At 35.3% G+C, this 20,317-nt stretch overlaps 1 protein-coding gene across 1 annotated transcript in view; it reads left to right on the top strand.

The window, feature by feature from the left end:
- Window positions 1-20,317, top strand: part of SPATA17 (spermatogenesis associated 17) — a gene marked incomplete at its 5' end in the record, with an annotated part of 94,172 nt that overhangs the window by 54,133 nt on the left and 19,722 nt on the right. Inside the window, 3 exon segments of the mRNA XM_082048737.1 lie at window positions 1,901-2,104; window positions 7,315-7,466; window positions 15,919-16,054. Coding sequence (XP_081904863.1) covers window positions 1,901-2,104; window positions 7,315-7,466; window positions 15,919-16,054 — 492 coding nt within the window.

Raw genomic sequence — 20,317 nt, 5'->3', positions numbered from 1 at the left:
TTTGAAGCGTGGTTCCCTGCCATTTTACTTTGGCATCCTGAGGAGCTGAAGCACCAAACATGGGTTGTTTGGCATACATATGTTTCTACCATTTATCTCTATTCATGTCCTCTTTCCCATTACACATTTAGACATGTAGTGGAATAGTTCATGGGGTTTGCACTAAGAGGGGAACATACAACAGAGAGCCAGAATAAATTGTAATTAGGGCCAGATCACTTACAGAGTTGAAGAATATAGCCCATAAAATTTTGAATAGCCCAACAGTATTTTGAATAAGCTACCATCTCTGAATATTTTTGACCATAAAGCACTAAGTTTTATATGGGCCTTAGTTAACTGTTTTGACACAAGAAATTAGAACTCCCCAGTAGCATATATTAATGAAAAATGCTAAGAACTAACTGGGGAATGTACAATCCTCTCAGCCCCAAGAGATTAATACTTTATGAGGAGGTTGATGCTCTACTTAGTTTTCTCACGAGTCCTCAGTAGTGTTCCAGAGAAGAAATGCAAGATTTTAAACATTTATTCTTTTCTGTAACTCTCCCTGCATCACAAAGCTAATTTCTTTTCCTATTTTTATTCAATACTTCTTAGCAATTAAAATTATGATAAAAGCAAAAGACAATATATTTTAAAAAAGCAAATCTACTTTAAAAGTCTTAAGATTACCCTAAGTATACTGTTACAGAAAATATAATTATCCTTAAAGAAACTCAGTATCTTTAAATTAATTTTTGCCAGGTGTATTTTAAGCATATATCATCTGTTTTATAGGAGATTTAGTGGCTTTGTGCAATATGGTATAGGAATTCTCATGTTTAACACTTCATAATTAATTCAGTATACTAACATATGTCTACTTGAGAACTGTTTATATGCAACTGATAAAATCCCTACAGTTGTAGAAATGATTTGGGAACTGTCTGTCACATAATTTTGACTTGCCAAATATTCACAGATTGTTAATGATGTAGATTACTAGTTCAGAATTTGCAATGTATGCTTTATATTAGTAATTGTTATATTAGATCACACTAGCGATGCAATTAGTGATGTATCCTGATAAAATGAAATATCAAATTCAGTGAAGAGTGAATCTGTCAGTTTAATTCACAATTCTGAATTTTTATTGTAAATTTTTGTTTTTCACAGGTTTTATACTATTAAAAATAAATACATTTGAATAGTTAAAGGAATTCAATGTGAAGATTTCATTGGAAAGAAGCAGGTTTTTTTTTTGTTATTCGATAAATTTTCTTGTATTTCCCCTTAACTAATCACGCAGTTTTACTTTTTAAAATGCTACAGTTGCCACTGTCTTAGTTCACATTTTGAGTCAACTTGCAGAGAGTTTAAAGGGACAAGAGTTATGTTCCTTTGCATAAGCATTTATTTTACTCTTGGAGTGTGTGTTTGGAAATAATAGGTAATTTTGTATGGTGTATATGAATTTAGATTGGAATTTTAATTAAACTTTAAATTTCAAAACACCATAATAGTTTGCCTTTAAAACTAGATGCAAATTTGTATACTTTTTATTATTTTTTAAGGGAAGACAGGCATGTTGCCCTGACTACTGCTGTGAAAGGCAGAAGATTGAATGTGACTGAAAGAAAATATGGATTTGAGATACAGGAGGTTTTTCTTCCATAAAATGAAAGTTACACACATCTGAAGGGCTGAAATCCAGATTATACATTACATTATCCTGTTTAAACCCTTTTATAACTGTAATGCAATGTCTTGACATACATTCAAACTGTAGATCTATCCCATATCAGTAGTAAATGAAACTTTGTGTAAAACTGTTTTTTAATTGGTTTTATTTCTAGAATAAACACAATAATGTGTTTTAAGTTAGTTGAAGTCAAAGATAACCCCATCTTCTGCTCAGATTGCAGGCATATACAATTCACCATTCAGAAGATCCCCAGATCCAATGGAACTGCTGCTACGGAAGTCAAAGCCATTGAGCCACAAACGGCAGCAAATGAAGAGTCCCTTCACCTCAGAGCTCTATGACTGGCCAACCTGTAGAAGGCCTCCGACTTTTTCCACAGCAGAGCCTCTGCCACCTATTGGCAGACAGAAACCTCAGGTAATATTTTTCAGTGACTCTGAGGCAGCTTTTGTTCCTATCTTTTATCACAGATTATCACAGAATATCTGGAGTTGGTAAGGGATCCCTAAGGATCATCTAGTCCAAAACTCCCAGTTGTGGATTTAGGTTTAATATGTAGATCTAGTGCCTGCATTCAGGATAGAAAGTCCTTGAAACAGATATGGCTTAAAGGAAAAGAGATCTTGGTGGTACACAAGAGCAGGGAAATATGATTCTTTAGACTTTACTTTTGTCCTTTGGGAGAAAAGATGTTATTTCTGACATTTCAAATGGAAGACGTAATGTAATCAAATATCAATATTATGAGTCAATAGAGGTAGAGTTCTTAATTTCCAATTTTGAATCAATAAAAATAAGATAAATTAAAGGTAATCAGACAAATTACTGAATTGTGAAAACTTTTTCTTCTTTTGTTTTCCACATGAAGGCCAAGTGACATCCTCTCAGTACAGAGTAGTTCCTTCTCTTTTGTGTCCACTAGCTGTGTGTCACCTTTAATTACAAAAATTTCTACATTTAGTTCTGCAGCACAACCAAGCTGCCCAGCTCTCATTCTTAACTGTCATGATCTCAGTTTTAATTTCAGTTGATGTCAACATCTGTTGCAGATAGCTTTTTTTCCTCTTCTGTAAGGTAATGGAGATCTCTGAAAAAATGCATCAGAGTGAAAGTCCCACAAGATGGTAAAACAAGTTTTGCCACCTTGTTACCAAAACCAGCTGAGAATATGCCCAATATACACAGCAGATAGACTTCTGAGGCCTTTGTGTTCCTCACTTGATGACAATACAATGACATGTAGCTTTTGCCAGTAAATGTCTGATTCGATTGCTTTTGGGGTAGAAGTGTTCTGTCTTTCCTTCTATTCTGAAGAATTTTTCAGTTTGCCCATTCTACTGAACCTTCTACTTAGCTCACACATACACTTTCAGTGCCAGTTTGACTTTGATTTACCACAATGTCTTCAGAACGTCTTACATTTTTTTTGATACTCTGTCCTGTATTGTCTATTCCGTATTTTATTTAGAAAAACAATGCTTCTAAAAGAGTTCTTCTCAGTAACTTTCACTGATTTAGCAGCAGAAATTTAACAATAATGAACAATAAGAAATGTATATTATATCTTTATTGGTATTTTACACCTCGAGCTCAACACGTTTATTTTTACTATATTATTAAAACCCTTGGTAGAAGTGATCTGTACACAGTCTTAAGTCTGAACAATTGCTGGGTTCAAACGATGTGTATGCATGCCATCTGCCACAAATAATAATATTAATAATAAAAACCTGTGGTTTATTAATTGCATCCACATTGTTCTTCAGTGGGGACAGCCATGGACGTACTGGCTAACCCACACAGAAGAGGCTATTTTGTCCCCTTTATGTCATGACTGACTTGTCCATGGCAGGATGAGTCTGAATTGGTGGTGGGACATGAAGGCAGAGACAATCGAGTTAGATCACAAGAAGGAGATGCAGGCCTGCCAGAATGCCTCTGGAAGAGATGAGCCACACAGAGATCCATGGCTTAAAACAGTAAGGATCAGCTTCAGGGCTGTTCTCCACCTCTGTCCTTCCCTCCTTATGTTCTCCTCACCTTGACTGCTTGAACTTCCTCATCGAGTGAACTTGTTGACTCCTACCAGAATCAAGACAAAGTGTGAGCCAATAAACAGTTTGGGTGATCAGGGAGTTTGGAGTTGAGATAAATATGACATTATAGCTTTACCATCTGGGATCAAAGGGGCTATGACAGTCCTTCAGTGGGATGTGACTGAACGCACTGTCTCTCAGGGTAGAGGGGCAGTTTTTGCCCAGTGGACATGGTACAGAAATCATGATTTTTAAACAAAGAGAGAACTCAGAGGTTTTCTGTTGTTAAGCTGCTCTTACAAAACTGTTTTACTGGATACTGGAGTATTTTATAGACCTTTCTAAGTTCAGACGCACACACAGCAGCCGTGCACAGATAGCCTTTTAGAACAAACCAGAAGAGTTCTGTTTATTTTCTGCACCTCAAAGAGGGAATTTACTATATAATACTTTAATCCTTTCAGCACCCTGGGATGTAGACTGTGGGGTAAATTTTCAAAGCACAGCACGTGGATTTAGCTGCATGACTCTTATTGATGTTAATGGGAGTCACACGGCTAAATCCCTGCACAACACTTTGACAATTTAGGGTTGTGCGTCTAAGAAAAGGACACTGGTTTGAGCTGATGAAACAGCTGGAAATGAAAACCCATCAGAAACCATCATCCTGAAAGTTGTCTGGTGTGACAATAAGGAATTTAATTACTAGATATACTTGAGTCCCTGTTCTCGGTGGTAACACTTTTTGGCACCAATCTTCTTTTTCTAATATCTATCTGGCCCACTGTGAGTCACTTATTACTTCACTGTTCTTTCAGGTATCTAAAATTTGTATTGCTCGCCAAGTCGGATATTTTATATGAGAATGTCTATTATAAATGTTTAAAAGAACAAAAATTAACTGTCTATTGGCTTTCTCTTAGGGAAGTGGGTATTTAGTATTTTATAGGTAAGCTCTGTGTGTGTGAGATAGTGTATTTAAAAGAAAGGTTTTTACTGACGCTTATACATCAGTTGAATCTATCATTTTTATTACTGAGTTAACTAGAATTACAGTTTGATGGAAACACAGTTAATGCTAAAATTAGTCATCTGTTCATTAAAAGGCATTAATAACAGAAAGCACATTGCCATTTTAGGGTTTTTTGCATGCTGTTAGCTGTTCTGCAGTGGGGGCAGTGAAGTACATATGATTTCATGTACATCATAATTTTGATAATAAGTTTCTGATTTTATGGTAAAGTAGTAAGAATGCCTATCTGCTAACCTTTACTTTGCAGCCCAATCAGTAGTGAGAAGATTTATGCTACTCAGTACAAATTCCAAACAGAAAACAGAGAGATGTCTGAGTTGCTTTCAGGGTGAAAATTGTTGGTTGACTCCCTCTCTGCCTTTCCTTAGCCTGATCTCACGAGGAAATTTTCTGTTTTGAGGCAGGACACCTGAAATGGTTGCAGGCACTTCCAGTTTCTAAACATTTGTAAGCACGATTTTACCACAGATTCCACAAATCTAAAGCTCATCTTCTAAAATGCAGAAAGGTAAATGGATTTTTTAAAGGTCTTGTCATCTCAGATATATTCCTTAGGTGCCTATTGCTAAGTAAGTTTCTTCAAATACATGATCCAGAGAAAAGGAAAAATCTGTGGGGAAAGTTTAGAATTATCTTAATATACTAACATATATATCCCACTTTTGTTAGTGATCACACCACCTGCTTTGAGAGGTCTTTATTTAGTTACATTCTTTCTCCCCTCCTTCCACTACTAGTTGAACTTTTAATTTCATTTGAAGTATGGATTGTGAAAGAGTTAGAAGATCTTAGAAATTAGAGAAGGCAAAAAATCCCTGCTTGCATATCTGACTTGGTCCTTACCCTGGTGAGTCAATATTTTACAATGAAGAAGAAATACAATATCCTGAAAGACTATTTTCTAAAAGCAAACATATTTATCTTGGTATTATTTGACAATAGTGTATTTCTTTCTTCTTTGCTCCTTACATAAACTTCATGCAAATATCTTGCAATACAGACTATTCATTTTTTATTGTCATTTTTCAACATTTTTATAACTTGATCATCAGATGATGTTTTCCTAGAACACTGGGTTTTGGTTTTAATGACCTATTCTTGTATTGATTATTCTTTCACAGGCAATGATGCTTTTCATTCTGTTTTTAAAGACTTATTGTGGTCATATTAAATGAATATATTATTTTATGCAAACTTTGAAAGTAGAAGCAAGAAAATATCTGCAAGATGTGTAAATACTATGTTCACTTGTTTGCTAGGACCTTTAAAGAAATCTCCACACCATGATGCTGTGCCTTTAAAAAGTAAAGTTCCTGTAAAAATCCATTAACTACTTTCAAATATAGCAATCCTCCTGTCCAGCTGTGAAAAGTACTAGATGATACTTATTTGCCATTTGTGTTATTTACGGTCCATGACTTTTATGGTAACTGGTTCCTATTATTGGTTTCTATTAATGTAAAACATAAGTGAACATAAATGAGGCGTGAATCATTTCTTTTTATTAGCCCCACAGTCTTCACTCAGTGCTTGCGGTAACTCCAGCTGTGACTTGTTAGTGATAACCTATTTAAAGAAGGATATCTTTAAGAATAAAGGCTGTTATTAGGGTTCTTTGTTCATAGTTTCAGGAGGTTTCACTAGTTCATTGCAGGATCAACAAAGATGAAAATAAAATAAAAAATAATTAGGAACACTTCTAAATCCAGAGTTGCCACTAATCTGTCCTGAGCCTAATACTGCACTCATACTCCAGGTAAGTTCTTACTGGTTAGTACTAAAAACAAGACATAAGATTTGTCACTTTGACAACACAGGAAAGGACTTCCTGCTGCTATTTATCTGTGTTGTTAAAAGGTAGATGCTGGTATGATCAGTTATTTAAAATATACTCTGGAAAAAAAATAAATATATATATGTACATATAGAGTGAGGCTTGTAAAAGAATTATGAGCTTTTTTTTTTAAGAATTGTGCAATTAATGTGGAATTAGACTTTTAAAAAATGGACTATACACCTATGTTATTGAAGTCATTAGTTAGAATTGCGTTAGAAGAATTATATCTTAAGTCATGCATTAAGTTCCCTTCCAGGTAGCTTTAAAGTTAAATTGAAAAGAGTGTGTTCTTTAAGATAAAACATTATTTATCTCAGGAAAATGAAAAGACTAAAGCTTACTGCTTAAGCAGAATCTAGATACAGTTAATACTTAAGTATCAGATTTTATTTAAGCAATATTTTTTTTCTAAGGAAAAACTAACTTTTCCTAATCAGTTTTAACAATATATTGTTTTAAATAATAAATATTTATTACTAGCTAAATAAATCTGGAGTGCACATTTCTCATCATCTCTTTGGAGCTTTATAGCATATTATCAACCTTTGTGTTGTCTGTAACTCTCTATCCAAATGAACTGCTTTAATTATTTTGGAAGAAAAGTCGTGCTACACTTCCCAGACATTTTGTGTCCTCTTTCAATGCTGATGTGTCATGAATAAAAGAAGCAAAGAAAAGAACTGTAACCCCACAATAAAACACATTATCCTATACCTTTCAGGGGCCTTTCCGCGATACTGCTGAAGTATTGCGGCAGCGCTACAAGCCTTTGGAACCAACCTTGCGAGTGGCAGCATCAATCAATTCACCACTAGAGAAGGCCAGAGAGGAAATGAAAATGGAGGAATGGCGAAACCGTGTACATGACAATGAGTAAGTTCTTTGTTTTTTTTCTTATATTGTTATGGGAATGTTTTCTTTTTTCCGTTGCTTTCAGAAACCTTTCATGCCTGACAAAACAAAATGTCAAACCTGACAGCTTACGAGCAAACATTCTATGTACACACTTCTAAATTCTGTGTCCTTAGATTATAAATGGTTCAGGGCAGAGACCCTATCTTGTAATTGTGTGACATGTGCCATCCATATCTATGAATCTATAGAAGAACTTGTAATAATATGTGATGCAACAGATGGGTTTCATGGGAAACAAGAAAACAAATGCAAATTCTGTTTTGCCACATGTACCTTGCCAAGGAAAAAAATACTGTTTCAGTCTTAGTATTCAGGGATTTTACAGACTATGGGAGGAAAAAATGGTGTTGCATGCCAATGAGACTTGCTTTCTCTCCCAGTAGACCACCAAAGCTCACTTGGAAGGGAAAGGAGCATATGTTGCACATGTTAGAACATGATGCAAAAACTGTAATCATCTTTGAGGCAGTTTGGTTTCCTAAGCCATAGCATCTGTAATAGTGTCAGACAGGCCAGTTCTTTTCCATTCTATCCCAAATACAGACAGAATACATCCCAACAGAATTAAGGCTATTGCCAAATATTTTCAATTATTTTCTTGTCATTATAATACTCTTTTGTCCAATGATATTAAAAGACTGTTAGGTCACCCCCTCTGGCTTTGTAGTTAACTAGAAAAAAAAAGATGTTTTGTCAACTTTTCCCTTGAATTCACTGTTCTTGGCAATCCTCCGACACTTTAATACCAGAATTCAGGACAGAAAGGAATCACTCTTCCTCATGAGCAGCCTGTGATCCACTGATTCACTGGAACATGATGTTTTGCCATCTTTGATCTGTGTCAGCTTCTGGACTGTGACTTAAGAATACCAGAATCAATTGCATTTAGATGATTTGGCTTTTATGTTTTTATTGTTGGATTATTTTCCTCACATTTTCCCTGATTTAACAGTGACTTTAAATGGAAATTCTACTCAAAACCAGTCTTGAAAGTAAAAAAATCTCTTAGTTTGGCTACTTTTCCACTTGCAGGCAATGTTAGTTTTTATCTTTGGTGACAAAAATGAGATATAGTGCTCTTTATTCCTTTCATGCCAAAAAACATCACTGAGGTAAGTTAGAAGTAAAAAAGTATTTCAGTTTTACATTCTTCTCTGTATTTTTTCATTTATTGGAGTGAGAGGGAAGCAGCTTAACTTTCACATCTCAGCTTAAATCTGGGCCTTTTTAAACATCTTTGTTTCTAGCTTCTGCCACTGAAATTAAAAACCAAAACAAACCACAAACAAATATACAAACAAAAACCCTAACCAAACAGCCAAAACTCCACTAGGTAATAATTAATGTTCTACTTCACATTTAAAATGTTCTTTTCAGTGAATAAGTTTTGATGGATACATTCCATGTGAGAACAGATGATATCCTGCATTTACAGGCATGACTATATTGCCCAGTCTTTATTTGATGAGGTTTTTCCAGACTTTACTGTATCAACATTTTTATGAAGGTCAGATCTTGTAATGCATATTTCACTGACTCTCTTCAGTGATCGAATTGTGAAGCTTTGGTCATGAAAAGTTTAAATTTGGAGTCTCCAACTTTGACAGATATTAATTGATCAGGGGTCTTTATTTACGTTATGGGTAGGGAAGTATTTAGTGCCATACTTAACACACAGAAGCAATGTCCTAACACCAATGATTCTCAGCTTTATGTACGTTAAATGCATAGTGTATTATACATTTTCAGGCTGCGATCATTCCGTTTATTCTTCATATTCAACCAACTGTGCAAGGGTCACATCTGTAACCTTGAAAAGGTGATGACAGAGTTGCAGGTCATCATCAGGACTAACACTCACCAGTAATGCTGCAGCTGCGGTGTGGGATGCCGGTCTCCAGGGAGGAGTCAGCAAAGGGTTACTCTGGTTCTACAGTAGTCTTTTCTCAGCAGTGTCTATTATGAATTGACAAATTTCCATCTCTTTCTATGTAATTGTGTACTTTGGGACTGTATTTCTTCCTGGTAGTGCTTCCTGTGCTGATTATTCTTTTATTTTAGAAAAATACGGAGAGAATGAACAGCAGAAGTGTATGGTATTTGTCAAAAAAGCTGGTGTTTGCGTAAAATGACAAACTGAATCCTTGATGTATGTATTTCCGGAGTGAGTATTGTGTGATATCTCTTAAAAAAATTGTCGGTATTCCTGCAGTTTCCAACAACATTCATAATTCTCACTCACCTCTGATTATCAGGGTTCTTAAAAATGTTAATGTGTTTTCTCTAAGTGTTTCAAGCTCTAAGAAAGTCTTGGCTTCTGATTAAAACACAGAAATAATTGAAAAAGTTGTCGGAGAGTTTGAGGCAGGCGGAAGCAGTACAAATTAAAGCAAGAGAGAATGTTGTGCTTACTTACAGCAACGGCTGTAATTTCCTATTTTGTAATGATGGAGCAACTGGATAATCTAGCCTAATAAGAACGATTCCTTTTTCTCATGTAATTGAAGCTGTTACTGCCGTATTGTGCTATTTTTCATACAAATGAAGTGATTTGCCCCTCAGCTTGGATAGGAATGACAATTGAACTCCTTTGGGATGGCCACTTAATAAACTAGTGTCTAGTTTGAGACACTGACTGCTGGATCCAACAGATTTAGATCACTAAGCATGAAAAGTTCTTTACTCAGTTGCATGCAGCTGCGTGCTAGCCTAATTTTCCATAGAACAAAAATGTAAATTATTTTCATTAACTTTGCTGAAATCTGTCTTGCGTGATATGCCTTGTGCTTCAAAGTATACTCTTAAACATCCTTTATGAAGTCAACATACATCAGAATGAGTTGTGATTCGTTGATAGAATAGGGTTAAAGCAGCAATAGTGTAAGGCTGAGGTTTCCTGATTTATTGTAGTCTTCTGGTGTGACAACAGGCAAGACATCTGAGTTTCTGGCTGCGTCAGTGCTCCAAACTATACTGGAGATCTGCTAGTCCTGAGCACACTGGTTCACTCATGTGCAGCAGCGTGCAATGTTTGCACACCCTGCCTCTCACATGCTGTGTGGACATTGCAGCACCAAGCTCCTCATGGGCTTGTTTCTCAGCAAGATAATGGTTTCCTTTAGAACCAGCTCAGGTGCTTCCATGCTGCACAGCTCGGTGATGAAAGGTACACTTACAGAGAAGTTAATGGCCTAAATAAGCTCTGTACTTGGGGAGCACCAGTGTTTTGAGTGGCAATAAAATTTAAAAGCTTTGATAAGAGTTAAGATTTTAAAAAAATCTTTATTTCTACATTTACTGTATTTCTGACTTAGCTGTAGTGAAAACAGCTGCTACATTTTATGATGTCAGACAAATACAACATATCTGAAAACTTTTTTCAAATTATACTTAGTTTTTCACATGCTTTGCAACTTCAGTAATTTGCATATTTTCCGGACTGTTATTGTGTTATGATAAACAGGGATTATCATATATTTTCAGATAATGTTTTCTTAACAATTCAACTTCTATTTGTAACTCTTCCATTTATTTTAATTACTACCACAGTGTGCAACATTTATTAATCAGCAGAGTCTTTTTAAGTTAAAATACTAAATTAGCTAACCCCATTAACACAGAATACTCCAAACAAGCAGTAATAGGAGAGGTAGTTACTGTGCAAATCGTATTATACATGCGGGTGCTCTAGGGCACAGTTAAGCATGATTACCCTCTTTTGATCCAGTATTCCTCTGCTTCTTCCAGCTAATTTCCACTGGAAATTTACAAAGTAGCGCCTTCATTTTTCCATCTTAATTTTTCTAATGAAGTTCTGCTACTTTATAACACTGGGGATACAGATAATAAGTCTGTGTATAATTAAGAAGTTCCAGAATTTGCTGCAGAAGAGATCTCTTTTCCTACAAGAGCTAGAGTATGCTTTCGTTACCACTTCATATTACCTCTGACAGGGGTTAAATGAAAACAGCCAGAGAATTCTTAGATTTACTGATGTTAGGATAAAAGTGATTGATAGTTTATTGAAAAAGTATACATTTAGATTATTACTGTAGAAAATATTTGTAATAATGCACTCAAAATAACTTTCTTATACCAAAAAATATTTCCATAAAGGTAATCTGACTAGATATATTAAGTAAAATAATCTGTCTTTGTTTTTGTAAATAACAATTTGATTTTAGTATACACTCATTATGAACTAAATAATGGCTGCTTGCTGCAGTTGTTTTGCTATAAAAAACCACTATGCTTCTTCCTTTGTTCCTGGAGTGAAAAGAGAGGCACTGTTAGATTTGATGAAAAAATTACTTCAGCTATAACCCAAATTTGAAAGCTTAACATTAAATTCCTGTTTCATTTAAAGGGGAAAAAAAAAAAAAAATTCACAGCTTCCCGATAGAGAAGCAGAGTTTCTTTGGAGCTAATTATTCATTGTCTTCTTCAAAGGACATAAAATAGTTTTATTTGAATTAAATGAAGACAACAAGGAATTGAATAGCTATTGGGTAGAACCACGTCAGATAAAAATTTAACACCACTATCACACACCTAGAGTTAAGATTTTGGTTGTATTTCTACTACTAAATTACAAAAATGTACAGTGCATGCAAATATTATGAAAGTTTGACAAACCACGGAAGCAGAATATTCCTCTTAGTTCTCTGGTTTTAGTATCTCTTATTGTGCCCTGTTAGTGCAGTGTGTCTGGCTTCAGATTTACTGCCAGTTCTTTCTCAGAAGCCTGGGTCAAGATTGAAGCATTTTTGGTACCAGGGTTATGTCCTTGCACTGCTGGACTGCTGGGATTTTGCCTCTTGGGCAGGCCCAGAGAATGTACTGAAGGACCACTCTGTGGTTTTTTTTTTTGCTGCCTTTAAGTTCAAGAAAAAGTGAATTCCTCTGAACTGTGTCCTGTTGGTAGGTACCATATAGCACTGGGATGCTGCTGCCCAGCAGCAAATGGTGGACCTGACAAATCCTCTACCCATTCGTGCTGTTGCTCTCTCCTCTCACATTGCCATAGACACCAGAGCCCAGTACCAACTGTTGCTGCCATCATCTCAATCAATCCAACTGAAAAGCCTTCAGTGTCTCAAAGGCCTCTTCCATCTCCTGTTGCAATAGTGAGAGATATTACAATAAAAGAGACAGAATGGAGGGAAGAACTGGTAGGTGAGGAATGCACAAAGAAAGATCATGAGGGGGTAACAATGTGGGAAAAATAAGGTTTAGAAAGATGAAATTAATCCGGCAAGGAGATACAAGATAGGATGAGTGAAGGGAGAGAGAAAGCAATTTTTATTTTCATTAGCAACGAAAATCTAGGCTATCTTTTGAAATTTAAATACACACCACCAGCAGCTGTCAGGTCCACGACTGGCTACTAAGTTGAGACTTCTAGGTCTTTTTACACTAATTAGGTTCAACATAATGCGGTCCTGGCAACAGTGCAGCTGGCCTTCATTACCAGTGACATGTCCAGCTTTGGTCCTCCTCCTCCCTCAGGCTGTGTATGTGTAGTACTGCTACTTGTGGAACCTGAGATGATTTCCCATTTCTGGTTCCAACTCTTTCCTCCTTGTCTTGAATGTGTTCTTTGGCACATCTCTCATTCAAGGATTTGTGGTGGGTGAAACGAAATAATTTTTCATTTTTTTATTTATTTCTTTAAGGAAGTTCACCTCCCATGAGAACACCAACATGGGAAAGGCTTAGCTTATACTGATTCTGTTTTATGGCAGAATATAACATCAATATGGAATTCAATTCTTCTTTGATCCTGCTACTTCTGTCTCTGTCATATTTAATGAAAACCTTTAAGAATTTCTGAATTTACATTTAAATCACAAGAAAAATCTGAATCCCAGATGTAGGAATCCTCTGAGTGAGCTTTTAGTGGAAAAAAACTATTGAGGTCTAAACTTATGCAGTTGATAATGATGGCATCATACCATTGTCTGGCTTTAATTTTCCTTTCCTTCCATCACTCCTTCTGTCACATTCAGAGCACATACTGTCATTAATTTGGGGAAAAGCTGTGTCAGGTGTATATATAGAGCTACAGAACACAATGCCATGACTAAAGTGTTTTGCAGTGCTATTGCTTTTTACTATTATTATTGGTTGTGGGAATATAATGACTTTTGTATGACTCCCATTAATTTGGTTACCCTACTTAACAGAAAAAATGTTTTAATGTTCTTTTTAATTACTTATTCACATAGACTAATAAAAATTATTGTTTTAAATGGACATTGAATTTGCAAGCAGCAGAACTGGAGACAGAAGAAAAGAAGTTTCTACTTTATATAATTATACCCTATCTTTAGTGTTCATTTCAGTCTTAATATTTTCATATTGTTCAATGTTCTTCCTCAAAAATTCATAATTGATTTTATTTTTATATATATATATATATATATATATTTTTTTTTTTTTAATTTTCACTCAGCCAAAGCCATACATTCCAGGCTGCATGGCACATACTCCAGTTGATGATCTTAGAGGAGATATGCAGCAGAATGCAGAAGATCACATTTGTGCTAAACTACATGTAGAACATACTTTTAGTTGTGTCTTAGGTGTTACAATATATGTATTTTTTTTTGTTTGGAATCATGGTAGAGCATAGATTACTTATTTGCTAAAAAGGCAAAGATTAGCTGATACACAGTAAAATCAAAACCTCTGTGTAGGAAATTTTATTGAGGAAACCATAGTAATTTACCTTATCTTCTACTTTCCTCAAGACTTTTTTGCCATTTTGTGTGTAAATTTTACAGACATAGTATTCATATTTAATTATGAATGCTGTGGCTCAACTAAATTCTGTGCATATATGGGCAAATCCCTAAACTGCTAGCGTTGTCTTCTCAGCTATCCAGTCCCCTGAGAAAGCCAATTTTCTTTCATGTCTGAACAAAAGAAAAATGTACTATTAAAATGCAATTCAGAAGTGATAAAAACTGCAAGTGGAGCAGCCGGCTCACAGCACCTTCAATGTATTCTCTGGGACACTGGGGCCACATTAATTTTTGTGTGTGTGTGATGTCCATCCCATGTGCAAATTAGCATTACAAGTACCATAATCTGTCTTATGTGAGAGTACCCATTCCCATGAGTATACACATGCTCCTATAGCTTTGTATAATTTAAAAGTCTGCTAACTCAGTATTTTTCTTTCGCTAACTTTACATAACATTTGCGGTACTAGATAAAATAAATTGAGATAGCTGGCCAGATTCTAAAATAGTTTATTTTTACGAAGTGGAAAGACAGGGATTTTTGTTGTTGCTGTGTTTTTTGTTTTGTTTTTGTTTGTTTGTTTTTAGGTTTGTTTGCTTTTTAAAAAACGAACAATACTCAAACAGTTGCTGATGGATCAATTAGTCCAAACAAATAATTTTCTGAATCTGTATCAACTGAGATACAAAGAAAGGTATTTTAATCCCTGTCTTTATCAGAAACTTGTTTGGCTATCTGACTCTTACAGGGACTCTGGATCCTGAAAAGCTTTCAACTAGGAAAAGGTTTTAATTAACTTCACCTGTTGTCATGGCAGTTAAAATGACGTTTTAAACTTCTGATGCACATATTTCTAATTGTATTGTATAATAGTTTTTCCTATATTTGTAGAATAAAGAATGCATGTTGGTTTTTTTTCAGAATACAAGCACCAATAAGCTTAATTCACAATATCTTACTTTTTATAAAAATGTGCCTGCTTGCTTGCAAACTGAAATAGGTGGAACTAAGACATCTTTGTAGGCTCTCATGCAGATCCTTTAAGATAAGGTGTCTTTGACCTTCCTCCATACAGTTTGCTGTGCATCCTACCCAGAAAACCTGTTGCTGTCCAGGACAGTTAGGACATCCTGATCCATCTGATGGAACGATCGTGTTGAGGTTATGTGTTGGGGTCCTACATGGCTTATAAAGTGGATGTAAGTTCTCCAGCAATGAGCTCCACACCTGTGAATGGTGTGTGCTTCCCACCGAGCGCTGGCACAGGCTGCTCTGCCTGCTAAGATGTGAGGTGTCAACATGAAGATTCCAACAAATTGAACCCCACTCATTCTCTCTTCACATCACACCAGCTGGTGGTGCAGATACAGCCAAAGTAATAATCTAATAATGCGAGTGAACTGGGTTATATCTTTGTACAGAAAGTCTTCATTTAATCCTGGTGAAACTCTATATCTTGTTGCTCCAAGTTTAATTTAAAAGCAGCTATAGGATAAATTGCAGTAATCCTCTCAAAATACTGAGAGGGAACGTTAAGAAAGCACTGGAAAAAAAGGAGCTCATGTCCATGTCGCCTCCTGTAGTGCTGGTATCTATGATTTACATCAATCCTGTAGCATCTAGAGTAGAGAATAACTGATTTTTAAATGTTCTTGAATTTCAGATTTCTACCATTTTCTTCATATCATAAAAATGAGAAGTATGACCCGTCAATTTGTAGGTCAGGCAAATATGGCCAAGAAACTTATGGAATTAAACACTTCCGAGAAGTACATCCTAAGAAGTGGATAGCAGGCAAGGTAAGTCACTGTAAAAATTAAAGAATAGATTACTTTTTTAAATTGTTATTTTATTAGAACTAAGTGAATTTGGGCCTGATCCAGAGATCATAAAATCCAATGGGAATCTTTCTAGCATTTTATAAAATCACATAGAGCCAATGTGATGAGATGCCAGGCTTCTTTGGCCCTCTTTCTTGTAAGTTCAATTTGAGGAAATTCAACACGTCTCCAACTTATGATTTTTAAAAGCCCGATTAAGTACAGCTTTGGTTATATAAGTTTTGCAAAATTTTGTTCTATGTGTATTGCCTTTTCTGCTTTAGGAGAGGTTGCGTATTTGTTCTTCCACATTAAGCTAAACCTTCAGAAAATTATGGCAAGACCTGATCAAAAATAACAAAATATTTTACTGCTTACATTCTTTGGAAAATTCTAAAAAGTAGTGAAGAGGCACTTCTTTTATTTGAAGAAAGTCTCATTAAACTGCCTACTTTCTCAGGAGCATCTCATATATTTCTGGTTTTGTAGTGCTACAAGAGGTAATTTTCCTCAGAATATGTTTGAACATGAGTTTGTGTAATGTTTGCATCACTTCTATTTGTATTAGGTATCATAATCACATTAAAATTTCCCAGTACAAGAAGGATAATGGACTTGGTAGAGAGTGCAGCACAGAGCCACAAAGATAGCTAGAGGCTGGAGCAGCTTTTTATGAGGAGAGGCTGAGAGTGCTGGAACTCCTCAGCCTGGAGAAGAGAAGGCTCGACGGAGATCTTATCAATGTGTATGAGCACCTGATAGGAAGGAATGAAGAAGAGAGAGACAGGGTTCTCTCAGACTCTGAGGGTGACAGAGCACTGGCATAGGTTGCCCAAATAGGTTGTGAAGTCTCCATGCTTGGAGACATTCAAACCCCAACTGGACACAGTCCTGGGCAACCTGCTCTAGGTGAGTAGGGGGATTCGACTAGATGATTTCAAGAGGTCTCTTCCAACCTAAATAATTCTTGGATTTTGTAAGATATGATTACTTATTTTCCTGAAAGTTACTTCATCTTTGTAAATATATAACAAGTTTGGAGGAATCTTAGTTTGAGAAGAAATATTTCTTAAAATAATTGTTTCTTAAAACTTTAAGCTTTAAAATTAGTTCAGAGTAGAATTTTGCTTTTCTAGCATACATTAATTAAATCTCATTGTAAATAAAGGCACAAAGATCAACATTAAACAAAAAGACCTGAGTTTGTCTTTCAAATGCAGTGAGTGGAAGATGTGACTGACTGAAGTTCCACAGTATAAATACAGTATATAAAAAATATCTGAAAGTCTTATTGGTGGTACTCATCTTGTCCTGTAAACTATTCTTTTTTAGGTCCTTAGCAGTTCTTTTTCAGGCTCAGATGATGATATCACACATATATAATATTATATAAATTACGGGTTCAGCTGAAACAACTAAAGTCACTTGTGATCTTGGACAGATTTCAACCTAAATCTCTGGAGGTGAACAGCTATATACATTAACCCAACATGACATATAGGCTTCCAACCCCAATTCTAAATCAATATGAAGCTTCAATTAGAAGCGCTTACCCAAACAGAGAGATAAGAGGAGAAAAGAGCTATTTATGACCTACTTACTGCTTTAATGGGTCATTATTATAAGAAAAACAAAAAAAAATAAACAACCAACAACAACAACAAAAACAACAAAAAACAGAAAACCAACCAAATCGCCTCCACCTCCTCATTATATTTTTATGGCAAAGGTCCTATAGGCAGGTGTGAGGTCATACATTCGTAGCTGTTAAAGCAGAAAGAACTCTCTGTCCCTTTCATATTTCTAAGCTGTATTAAAGCTTCGTATATATCAGTGCTTTGAACAAAATTATCCTGTTGTAATGAATCATGAGGCTAAAGGACATGTATCAAAATATTACAGAAAAAATCAGATTTTTTGCTTAACCCTTTGCCTGCTAAACACAACCCTCCTTTGAGTTTCCTATATTTTTGTGGATGCAACTTTTATTACCGCCTGAATAGCTGATAACCATGCCGTGATATATGTTCAGCTTTTGGCAGTATTAGACCAGAGAAATATCTCCTATCATTGCTGCTAAGACAAACTACAGTGTAAGTTCTTCCAAGGAGTCAGTTCAGTGGTCAGTGGATCAGTGACCCCTCAGAGCTGCTGAGGTATTACTTGATATTAACTGGTAATAGCTAGCTTTTTTTCAAACTACATATTTAAAAGTTTCCCTGTATATGTACATGAGCATGTCCTACTTTTATTTTCCTGAGGTTTTCATGTGTTTATAAGCATGCAGTTTAATTCGAGTCACAAAAAGATTAGTATGCAAATTATATAATTACTTTAGAAGCAAAATTAACAACAATGAAAATATTGCCTTGTTGTATTTCTTCTGGAAAATGAAAGTGTATTAGAATAGATTTCCTCTAAACATAATAATTACCATATCTATGTGAGGAAAAGTTAATAGTTCTTCTTTTCATCTGGCTACAATCTGAACATTTTTATCTCATTCTGTTTACATTTTGAAGAAGTTTCTGAGTTAAGGGAAAATCTGTTGTATTGTAATTCTTCATTAAAAATAAACAAGAAATGGAAGTACTATACCTCTAGTGAAACTGAATCTAGTGTAAACCACTATAAAAAATAAATATTCTTGCATATTTTAAATTTAATATCCTATGTCTAAACACCTTGGAATGCCTTTGATAGAATTTATGTGAGAATTATCAATACAAAAAAATTACCAGTCGCTATGAATTTAATCTACAATGATAGGTTCCAATGTAGCCGGACAGTCAAGGGATCAAATAGACTAACTATAATCTTTCAGTTGTCAAAACATTCACATATGTTCATATTTACTGAGGCAGAAATGATAGCTTACAGCCTTTAATCGGTATTGGAATTAGTTTGCATATGCATTTTAGAAAACTGACTTTAATGACAGCATTTAATGTTTTCTTATTTGCAAAATTCAGGAAGTGACATTTTAAGATGCTCCTTCCTGATAGATTCTTTCCTCTGATGCCTTATTACAGGTGAATTACAGTACGACTGCATAACTGTTTCATTATTTGCACAGGCATTTTGGCCCTAAACAGAATTTTATTATCTACAAAGCATAAAAATACCCAGTACTGCAAAGAATTAATTTAGAGAACCTAAGCATATTGCACAGAACATAAAGTTGACCTTTACCGTCTACAGCTTTTGGAATGGAGTGGGATGTGGAACACATCATAGATTTAATGTGGCACAACGCTGTCTGCAGAAACTTGGGTGGGACTGTGACTGCCTGCCCATTGCACCCGATGATTGAATCTGCTGTCACCAGCATCCTGATAATAATGAACATTCAGCTTAACGACCGTGATTATGATTATCATAATTGATGTGCAAGTGCAGTGTGTGGGGATCATTACAGCTGAACTGTACAGCAGAGAAACATGCCTTAGTTATGGATAATTTTACTTTTATGCATTGATTGGGATAAAATATGCCTTTCAAGTTCAACAGGCCAGTTTAATATAATTTTAGGAAGATTTCTACATGTATGAATTGCTTCCTGCAAAACAGTCATTCTAGCTGCTTGTTTTGAATTTTTTAATTCCATTAATAATGGGAAATAATTAAATAATTAGATGTTGTTGAGTGGAAATCACTTATGGAATACTGCCAGCATTAATCAAATATCAAGTTCAAATATTTCTGATTGTCATGGCCTTGCCTAGGCTAGGAAGAATAGCCCTTGTAAATCACCACTAACATGATTCTGGTTTTGATGGAGCAGGAGGAACTGGGTTGTAGTCTACACTACTGGCATTTTTGCACTTTATTAGAGCAGGCGATAGTTGTTCCTTAAATAAATTGTATCACTTCTATCTTTGTCACCAGAGACAGAGAATTAGAGGTTCACATTCTGCCAGTGTAGATAAAGGCACAATCAACAGCTCAGTCCCTTTTGTTGGACAGTGGTTGCCCTCAACTGAGATTATATGAAGTGCTTATTTAGATTGTGACATACTATATAACAGATAAAACCCAGTATGTGTATGTATTTTAAGCCAGAGTTTATATAAAAAATATTACAACATAAGTATAATGCAAAGTAGAGAGTTTCACTAATTTACACTGGGTGTAAATTTGGATCTTTTCTATGGTAAAAATTCTTGATCTTTGATTTGCTTTCTACCATAGAGAATATTGTAAGGATCAAATCTCCGTGAACATTTCAACTGCATAATTCCT

Source organism: Streptopelia decaocto, assembly GCF_964273445.1.
Source record: "Streptopelia decaocto genome assembly, chromosome: 3".
Lineage (NCBI taxonomy): Eukaryota > Metazoa > Chordata > Aves > Columbiformes > Columbidae > Streptopelia > Streptopelia decaocto.
This window is presented reverse-complemented; position numbering and strand designations above follow the sequence as displayed.